Raw genomic sequence first — 10,966 nt, forward strand, 5'->3', positions numbered from 1 at the left:
AGACTATATTTATTCCCCACTTTAGCTGTCTGCAGTTTCTGGTTCCGTCCAGATGAGGGCGCTGTTTGAACTTTGATCTTTGAGGAGATGATGTTTGGATCAGCAGTCGGGGCATCAAGATAACAGCAGAAGACACCACAATTTGTTTGGAAGCAGGGATAGTAAAGGCAATGAATATATGCGAAACGACGATTATTACTAGCCCTGGATATACCCGGAATACCTCGAATGGAACATAAAAACCGACTGTATCCGTGTTTTGATAAAGAAGACCTGCTACTGTAAAGTGGAGCTCTAACAGGAGGAATGCCTTCCAACACGTAACTCGCTTACATGCAACTATTTTGTGTCTGAATTTGCACCAGAACCGGACTCCTGAACATACCGGGCTTTAATACCAAACCGGAGGGTGTCGAGCACTTTTCTAGCCATTTGTCTTGATGTAGCCGAAGCCATGCTGTGCTTTCATTTCGCAGCCGATAGCCGGTTAGCCAGTTAGCTCGTCGTCTCTTGCTGCAAGCAGGGGGGGACGCGGCGCTCGACGTCGGCGTGGCCATTCACGCAATGCCGCTGKTCGGGGGAGGCCTACTCGGAGCTCGGATTGCTGCAAGCTAACGTTGGCTGAATGAAGTGGGACGCCGTAAATATTAGTTATTAGACAAGTCAACGCCGTTTGCGGTGTAACTGCGAGCATAGCCAATGTAATACGATTGGAAAACGGGGAAAGTCATTTGAGCTCAGAGGATTATTTAGATTTAGACATCTGCTCAGAGCTCCTCATGTAAACAAGTCTGAGTGTGTCAATGGTTGGTTGTAAGTTAACACTAAATATACTCAAATTAATCCTGTGATATTATCAGTTCAGTCATAGSTGCTGGAGGAGTCCAATTAAGCTGACCCTGTAATGATGTAGGTGCTCTGACATTTATAATGCTGTGGATCTGCTGCACAGTCATTCATTCATTCATGAGCCTTGAGGAAAGAGACCATTTTTAATCTGTTGCCACTACATCGAAACTTCCATATTAATCCACTACAAGCTTCTGCTTTATATATTTAAACCACTATCAGGTGAAAACTGAAGAGATTTGTTTTAGCAGCACATTATTTTCTGAAGTCTYGACCCTTACCGGAGCCACTGGTGTGAATGGGAACATGAGGGACAGTCTGTTTGATCTGAACCAGYTTCCGAGTCCCTTAAAGATCTGATCCAAGCCCAACAGAGAGCCCCATTGTGTGGACATCAAAACTGAAGAGGGAAGATGGTGATGATGACAGAAGAGGCCCTGTGACGGTGTTTCTCTCACTCCAGGAAGCAGACATGAGCCTCCGCCAGCCCACATCCACACTGGACAGGTACGGGGGTCCTAACATCYGCAAACTAACACATGGTTTCTGGGTTTCGCTGCACCATCCAGAGGCCTTGCAAATGAAAACGTAACGCTCCCAAATCAGTTGGGCTAGACTTATCAGACAGATCCACTTAGGCTGTGAAAAAACAATAAACGAGTCAGACAGGTTAACTTCGGAGGTGATGAAAGGACTTTTTGAAAAAAAGTACAAAATACTTTGTGCACACTGCATGGTTTGTATTTGTAATGCATTTTTTAAACCTTTATTACTCATGTTTAATTTCATCTCCTGTGCATGTGTAGTGTGTCCAAACCTGGTTCTCGAGGGCCACCATCCCTCGTGCTTTAAGAGATTTCTCTGCTCCATCAACTGACTGAGTTAGGCACAAGTAGGGTTGGGCAATATTGGCAAAAAAATTAATCACAATTAATTGTGGTATTTAGCCGATAATGATTAATTTGACAATTAATCCCCTGGCGTCCCTGGACACCCTCATGTCCTGGTCACATGACCAATTTAGTGGGAAAGATTTCATAAAAATCTGTTCCAAATTGTGTCAAATTTACAGACTTCATGCTACACATCAAATTTAAAACTGTGTTGATGGATAAATAAATTACAGAACTTTTTTAATGTTGGTCATATTTGAAGCAGAGAGGAGCAGCGAGCGGACTCTGCCTGGTGGCATTAATTGTATTAATCGTCAAGTGCCAAAAAATAATCGATTAATGTTTTTCTGACGATTAATTGCACACGATACGATTATGCCCAACCCTAGGCACAAGATAGAAAAAGGTGTAATTGGACTCAAAATGTGTCACCTCTCTAGTAATCTGCATTATCATTAAATAAGTTTGATAATAATCAATTTCCTGGACCGGACTAATGCATTCTTATCCAACGTATTCCACCTATCTGGCTAATTTTAACTATTTCAATGACTTCTACTAAAAAAACACTTTTTTTTTCAATTAAATGCATTGATTCCCGATATTTGGGTTTCTAATCATGACTGCTGCTGTTATTAATTATTCACTTTCAATTTTAAGATCTATCTTCTTCAGCCTTCACAGGTTCTTTGAATAAGTTATGAAGAGTATGACAAAATCATATTGTGTGCATTTAATCATCAAAAAAACTTTAATAGATTTTTTTTGACACTTGATGATTAATACGATTAATGCCACCTGGCAGACTGGATTTCCCCAGTCATTCAACTAAATGTCCAAATATGACAAACATTTTTTTTAAAGTTCTGCAATTTATTCATCATAACTCCAGTTTTACTTGGATGTACAGCCTGAAGTCTGTACTTGTGACATAATTTGTAACAGATTTGTACGGAGGTCAAATCTTCCCCACTAGAGTGATTTCAATTGGTCATATGACTAGGACATGCAGGGACTCTAGATTGTCATATTAATCGTTATCAGCTAGATACCACAATTAATCTGGATTTAATTATTTTGCCAATATTGCCTAGCCSTAATGAAGAGTTCAATCTTACCTGTTGTAGATTAAGATGGATCATCTCTATTCTCCAAACTGAGAAACTGCCTACAACAGAGATCCACACTTCAGTAGACTTAAACCTGTCCTTTTATTTTATTATTTGGGTAGAAATGTGGAGGACACTGTTTACTTCCTTATCTTTATGTGTGTGTGGGGGAAAAAACTCAACAAAACAAACTCAAGTTTAAAATTACATTATTTCAAAAGTTTGATTATTCTGAAATAGTAACTGGTCCAATTAAGCTTTGTATGATAAAAAACAATAAAAATCCTTAGCAGTTTTTTTTAAATCAAGGTTCAATGTTGAAAATGCTGACCTTACCGTCAAAACAAAGCAGGCTTTGTGCTTTGGTCTGAACCAGGAAACAAAGTAAGTTAAAGTGTAACTAAACCCCAAATCAACTTTTTTGCAGATAAACTGCCTAAAACTGGGCCTTAATCAAGTATTAATATTATTGTGTTTATTTCATTCATTCATAAAACAATAAAAAATAATCTATAAAAACAAGTGATACAATAATCAAAAATAAAAACAAACAAAACAACAACAAAAAATACAATAAAACCATGAATGAAAAGGAGCAGAAAGAAGTATAAATCTTATTATTTCTATACAAATTTTGAAAAATTTGTGTAAATTTGTTTAACTCTGCAATATTCAATCTAAAACCTTTTTAGTGCTGCCCTCTACGGGTTGAATGTTGGCTACTGCAGTTGAGTTTTCCTATTGGTTACAACAGTACAGCTTAGTTCATGTCTACATAACAGCTCCGGACATTCAGACACACACGCCTGCAGCAAGTCAGGAGTTGGAACAGCGAGCACTTCGATAATGTTCGCCCACTTTACTGCTGCTAACATCGCTTCAACACTCAAAAACTGGACCCATTTTGTCCTCTACTGCTTTGGCAGCTCCGGCTTTGGGCCTCGCTGAGTCAGTGTCTTGAGCCAATGGCATGAACTGATACGGCTCCACAAAACCTCTCTGAACCTCCAGTGATGAAGGGGGTGAAAAATCTTCCACTGCTGTGAAACTATCTGCGTCGCTTTGGTCATTCTCCATGTTTCTGTGGAGAAGCTGCTGGCCAGTTCCTGGCTTTGACACTTACCTCCGCCTGTGTGCGTCTTCTAAATGATTCGAGGTGGACAGAACACGCGTCAGTCCCAAACTGAGCTGTCTCGTAAATTTCAGATGAACCATTGAAACAAACAGAAATGAAAAACTATTCTTCTTGTTCTGTTTCGGACCAAAGCCATATTTTAACAGCATGCTGCCTGAACTTCACGTTAGTTTGAAACAGCTAGATGTGAGTTTGCATGTGTGTTATGAAACTTTACTTTTTACAAAATACATGGATAATTTTTAGAACATTCAGAAACATTTTTGTAAATGTTAGCTTGTCAAATAGTCCTGTCACGATAAACAATAAATCAATCAATCATATTATAAATTAAAATGAGAACAAAAGTTGTCATTTACCTGCTTGTTTTCTTCGTTTCTCCCTCTATTCTACTCCTTTTTTGTAGACTAGGGGAGTGAACTCTCGCATCAGGTCTTTGCCAGGTTCATGGTCTTATAACTTCATGAGAGCTTATAAACAGGCATTTAACTAGAGGAGCGTTTTCCTATGAAAATTTCAGCCAATATCAATAACCAATATTATTATCGGTGTTATGGCCGATAGCCGATATTTACAGATATTACACAAATACACAAATTTATATACACACACAAATACATGTCTTTTTTTAATACTGTAAAAATATGACCTGACTATTGAGATGGCTCTGTACTTCAGTTATTCCTGTCAGCACGACATCATTATCACTATCATGATTAAACAGATACGACTCGACCAACCATTTCCCCTCGCAAAATAGAAATACAAAGCTAAAAGGTGGGAAATTAAATCAAACTTTAGTAYTGACCCAACTTAACTTATCGAACCGATACGATATTCTAAAAAATGACCAATATCGGCTGATACGGATGTTAAAGCCGATATAACATGCATCCCTACTTACACTTTAAACACTCCTTTAACTTCAGAAGTGCACTTTTGTCTTTTGTGCCAAAAATGTCCATTTGAGCAACAAGTACTAATAGGACTAATTTTTTCCATCCTGGTTGGTAATTTCATAAATGGTAAATGRACTGTACTTATACTGTATAGCACCTTTCTACCCAACCAGGACACTCAAAGTGCTTCACACTACAATGTATGTGCTCATTTACCCATTCACACAGCACTCTGTTAGATCTCTAAGCTAAGTAAGTAAGTAAGTAAACTTTATTTCTATAGCACCTTTCACAGACAAACATCACAAAGTGCTTCACAGAAAGCAAAAATAATTAAAAACAATAAAACAGATCACAGATATAAAAACAACAATTAAAACACAATAAAAGCACTTAACTAAAGTCCTGTCTGAATAAAAATGTCTTCAGATGTTTCTTAAAAGAGTCAGTAGAATCTGAGCAGCGAAGGGACAGAGGGAGAGCGTTCCAGAGCCTCGGGGCCACCACCTGAAAAGCTTTGTCTCCACGGGTTTTATAATGGGTTYGAGGGACCACCAGCAGCATTTGATTAGAAGACCTCAGAGTCCTGGATGGACAGAGAGGCTTCAGAAGGTCCAGTATGTATTTGGGGGCCTGACCATGAAGTGCTCTGAAAGTTAAAACTAAAATTTTAAAATGACTCCTCAAATGCACAGGGAGCCAGTGCAGAGAGGCTAAAACAGGTGTAATGTGGGCTCTCCTGTGGGTCTTTGTTAATAACCTCGCTGCAGCGTTCTGCACAGACTGAAGCCGAGTCAAGGAGGATTTGTTTAGACATGTAAAAAGACTGTTGCAGTAATCTAAATGAGAAGAAATAAAAGCGTGAACAACCATCTCTAGTTCCTTCTGTGACACAAAGGATCTCAGCTTTGAAATGTTCCTTAAATGATAAAAACAGTTACGAACTAAAATTTTACAATGGCTGTCAAAAGACATAGAACTATCAAAGGCAACACCCAGATTTCTGACACTATTTTTCACTGAAGGGGTTAAAAAAGCAAGGTGCTGCCTGATTACAGGGATTTTATCATCAGGGGCGATAATAAGAGTTTCMGTCTTGTTTGCATTTAACTGCAGGTAGTTGTTGTTCAGCCATATTTTGACTTCTGACAGACAGTTACTGAGTTCAGATAGTTTGAAGAACTCAGAGAGTCAAAAGGAACAGTACAACTGTATGTCATCAGCATACAGATGGTAGGACACATTACTGTAACATTTTTAAATACCTCCTAAAGGGTACAGGTACAATTAAAAAAAAGAGGATTGGACCCAAAACTGAACCTTGGGGTACCCCACAAGACAGCGGTGCAACATCAGAGTAAACCTGATTCATAAAAACAGTAAAAGACCGTTCAGATAAATAAGATGTGAACCAGTTTAACACACATGAATTAACATGCTAACATGCATAAATCAGCTATGGAGACTAAGCAGAGCCAATCACATTCATACACTGATGGGACACACATCAGAGGCATTAGGGGTGAAGTGCCATGCCCAAGGACATACTGTAACAACTGAGACAACTAGAACGGGATTGAACTAGCAACCTACCAGTTCCAGGACAAGGCCCCTAACCACTCTGCCGCATATTATCAAATTTGTCCATAGCTTGATGGAAACTGAGATCCAAGGGATCAAGGGTAGCACCTTTTCATGGCTGCAGGACCTGGAGCACCTGTTCTCTTTAATGTGTTGTTCCGAACTGTAACTTCCCTTTAGGATCAATAAAGTATTTTTAAATTGAATAGAAGAAAATGGATTTTTGTAGGTTGTAACATGAAAAAAAAAAAGCTGTATTCCAATATTTTTCCATTAGTAGTTTTTAACAGAAGTTTTAGAACACGCCTCATTTCCCCGCAGTCACATTTTCTTGTGATGTTTATTGATTCAGAAACTAGTTCTTCCACTTGTTCCATCCTTCTTACAGACTGTCCACAGGCAAATAAGTCTCCGTATGTGATTGTCTTTAAAAGTTCTTTAAAACCTTGCATTATCTATGCACTCTTACTTCTTACCGCTGTTATTTGCAATTTCCACTTTCCTGGTGCTTTTCATCTATCCATAATAAATAAGTAATCCTGCTAACAAAAACAAACTGCCTCCAGTTCTGGTCTGATTGCCCTTATTAGTGTCTGAGTAAACATCACAGCCTGCAGTCCTTATAGGTTGTTTTACATTTGGAACAAGTTTTGTAAAGTTGACCCTTAAGCCAATGAATGCCTTAAAATGGAAGTGCGGTGATGCATCCTGTGGAGTTTTGTCTGCTTTCATTGTTTAATAAATGACACAAAGAAAATTATGATGACTGAACTGTTCCCTCGTGATCGGTTCTCTGTGTGAATTTCTCTCCTTTGTGTCCATTTTTATCTGTGTTTCCTTTTCCGCCACGCTTCGCTTTCAGCCCTTTTGCTGCTTGGTGAGTTTTTCTATCTGCTGCTTTCTTATTGTCCATTGTCTCATTTTCTTACTCTTTTTTTAATCTATGGCCCTTCTCATCTGACCCCATCCTCATTTTCTGCTACTCGTTATGAGCATTATCGTCTTCTCTTTGATCTTTTCCATCACTCTTTATTCTGCTCTCGTCCTGTGACTATCCCTTTCAGAATATATTGCCTTCAGAGTCTGCTTTTCCACTCCAGTCGGCCCTGACCGAGCATTTTTGTCTTCTAAATTGGCCTGTTTGCCATCATTTCACTCCAACAGATTGTCTTGTTTCTTGTCCCTCAAACACAGGCTCAGCAGTCTGACGACCGGGGACTCGGATCGCCGATCCTCTGCCAGCCAGCAAAGAGAGCTGACCGCAGACGTCTCCACTGAGAGTACAAGTAACATCCTATTCAGAGTTTTTCTATTGCTTCTAGATCAAGAGTTGTAGTCCATTAGGTGGTCATTTCGTGTCAAACTGAGGTTTTAATCCTGAACAGGTGCTGGTCTTGTGCACCGGTGTGTGGTCGTGCAGAAGGACCAGCTTGGGTTCGGCTTCACTGTGTGTGGAGAGAGGGTCAAGCTTGTGCAGAATGTTAGACCAGGTGAGACACGTTTCATTTATATATATATATATATATATATATATCGTTAAATGTTTTCTAAATGAGTCTCTTCATCTTCGGTAAAGCTACCTAACCTGACAATCGAGGACAAAACTGGAAACACTCACAGTATCATTTCTATTTAATCATCTACCTGCTGCCTTCATTTTATGACTTTTTAGCCTTCTTATCAAATCACAAACTATGATGGTAGATTTGTTATACAAAATGGCCCTAATAAGAAAAATGTAGCTCTATTTCTGACCCAGGGATAAGCAGTGATACAAAAAAAGTCAGGAAACCAAGATAAACATCATTGCACCACAATTTGTTTCACAAGGATTTTTTCTGTGGAGCTGTGCTTTGAGGTGTATATGAACAGTTTGGTTTGTGTATAAGAAATGAAAACAGAAAGTAAAATCATTAAAACCTGCAGCCCTCTGCTGGTGGAAACTGCAGACCTGTGTCAAATTACAAGTTGTCAACAGCACAGCAAATTGACTGTCTTCCACTGTTTGTTTTTACTTTAAGTTTAGTCAGAACTTCTTGAAATAATTTTTAAAAATGCATTTTTACTTTAATGCTTTTATGAATTCAATTTAAATGAAGCGTTCTTTGTTAATACCAAACAAAAGGTTGTGTTGTTGGAGTATAATTATGAAGCTTTACACTACATGTCTTAAGGCTCAATTAGGATTTTTTTGAGTGGTTATTCACATTATAATTGAAATGTAACTCCATCAGACTCCAGTGTGAAAAGTCTACACCCACATGCTCASAAGACATGACATCACACAGCATGCTGTGTTTACAGAAGCAAATGTGGATGCTACATATGTTAGCATGGATGGATCAATTCTGAAGTTGTGCAATAAACCAACTAAATTTAATATTTGCCTTACTGATTTTGTTCAGTGTTTAAATTTGATCCTGCTGCTTCATTCAGACTTTGGCATAGAATTTCATTTCTGAGAAGGGAGCGACTGAAAATAGAGAAGAAAAACAAACTGACGTATTGATCCCATCATGCTAGTGTTGGATACGATTCAACACGAACGGTAGTATCATATGTTGGTGTGATCCCTGCTGAAGACGCGCAGAGTTCCGAGCTTTAAACTGCATGACTATCGATAATATCTGTATCGATTCGTATACCCCCTTTTTCAMTGGTGTAAAAGTGGAATGAAATGCAACGTGACTGTTCAGACTGAGGTCGCTTTGAAAAACTACTCTTAATGAAAATATGCTACATTTTGACTGTCATAATAAAACTCAATATGGCGCACAAATGGGCAAAAAATCTTTCATCTGCGGTGTGAGCATAGCCTTAGTGGTGTTACTGAAATCCAGAGTTGCCATGTAAGTAAGGTGTGTTTGTAGCCTGGCGCATTGGTTGTTTATACACAACATTAGTGAACTTTGTCACCTGAAGAACATTTCCTGGATTAAAGGGTTTGACGGCCCAGCAGATTCTTGAAAAACTCATCTATACATTTATCTTTTGTCAGATTGATTATTGTAAAGGTATCTTCACCGCCTAAAAAGTTAGTCAGACAGCTGCAGCTGATCCTGAACACTGCCTGCATCCTCACTAAAACTAAAAAAGTAGAACACGTCACCGCAGTTCTTAACAGGCCTGTGACGATAACATTTTACTGGCAATAAATTGCCTCAGAAATGATTGCAATAAACTTTAATATTGTTTGGAGACCATTTTAATCTAATATAACTATACCCCTACCTACACACACAAGGTCTTGTACAGCTATCTTTATGGGGACATTGCATTGACTTGACTTCCATTCATTTCTACAGCCTAAACCTGACCCCTTRTCCTCCTAACCCCTAATTTACACCACATGCGGTCCGGCTCTGCTCCGCTCCGGTCCAACCTCCACAGCAAATGCGCACCCATAATCATTGAGAGTATTTACACTGGCTGCGCAGGGCGGCGGTGAGTGGACTGCGATCTGGCAAAATTAGATCCAATCCTATTTCTGCCAGATGCTGGAGCTGCACCGGAGTCATTTTATAAAGATTACGTTGCACCAACAGGAAGAGGAAYGAGCACAACATCCGTATTTTCAAAATAAGACTCCATAATTTTGTCGAAATTGCAGCTAAGTTAATAAATATACGGATACATATCTTCACAAATGCTGTCAGAATGTATCGCTCTGTTTGAGAAGCAGATGGAAACGTAGCATGAAGCATATGTGTACACACACAATACACCTCTCCTCTCGTCACTGAGGTCCTCCATCCACATGACAGAGAGGGGAATGCAAAAGTGACTCAGCCTGCAACTGAAAATATGGATGGAGGACCTCAGTTTAGCTTGTTTGTTGCGCTAGCGCTGAGCTAATACAAATAAGGCAAAATAGCGTGAGGGCTAGCGTGAAGGCTAACAGGCTAAGCTGAGGTTCTTCTTCCATGAAGCAGCTCTGTTGTCCTCCATCCATATTTTCAGTTACAGACAGTCATTTCTACTTTCTCTTCTCTGTTAACGCTCTCGTCTGAGCCACGCCTCGTGACCGTATGCGAGGATTGGAACAGACAGACCAGTAAATTTATTGGTTTGCCTTTTGACTCAGCTCGCTCTTTCTTCACCAAAACCGACCAAAGCAACACCCTCATTACTGAGGACAAGGCTCCAATCTGTCGATCCGTGTCCCGCTCCATTCTACCATCACTCAGGAACAAGACACCGGGATACTTAAACTCCTTCATTTGAAGCAGAAACTCCTCCCCTGACCCGGAGGGGACATTCCACCCTATTCCAGTCAAGAGCCATGGCCTCAGACTTGGAGGAACTGACCTTCATCCCAGCCGCTTCACATTCTGCTGCAAACCACCCCAGTGCACATTGAATGACTTGGCCCTCAGACTTCAGTATCTCGGGTTGAATCTCATCCACACCTGGTGCCACAAAAGAGCTTTTTGACCACCTTAATAAATAGAACAATGTTTTTTTTTAAGGCTGATGCCGACACCTATTATTTTGACATCT

General features: G+C 39.6%; 1 protein-coding gene across 1 annotated transcript in view; it reads left to right on the forward strand.

Annotated features, from left to right (window-relative positions):
• Positions 1-62: 62 nt before the first annotated feature.
• The window catches only part of arhgef11 (Rho guanine nucleotide exchange factor (GEF) 11), a gene marked incomplete in the record, with an annotated part of 46,549 nt that continues 35,645 nt past the window's right edge, over positions 63-10,966 (forward strand). Inside the window, 4 exon segments of the mRNA XM_014017235.1 lie at positions 63-1,356; positions 7,329-7,343; positions 7,661-7,752; positions 7,852-7,956. Coding sequence (XP_013872689.1) covers positions 1,322-1,356; positions 7,329-7,343; positions 7,661-7,752; positions 7,852-7,956 — 247 coding nt within the window.

The sequence above is a fragment of the Austrofundulus limnaeus genome, unplaced genomic scaffold, assembly GCF_001266775.1.
Source record: "Austrofundulus limnaeus strain Quisiro unplaced genomic scaffold, Austrofundulus_limnaeus-1.0 Scaffold164, whole genome shotgun sequence".
NCBI lineage: Eukaryota > Metazoa > Chordata > Actinopteri > Cyprinodontiformes > Rivulidae > Austrofundulus > Austrofundulus limnaeus.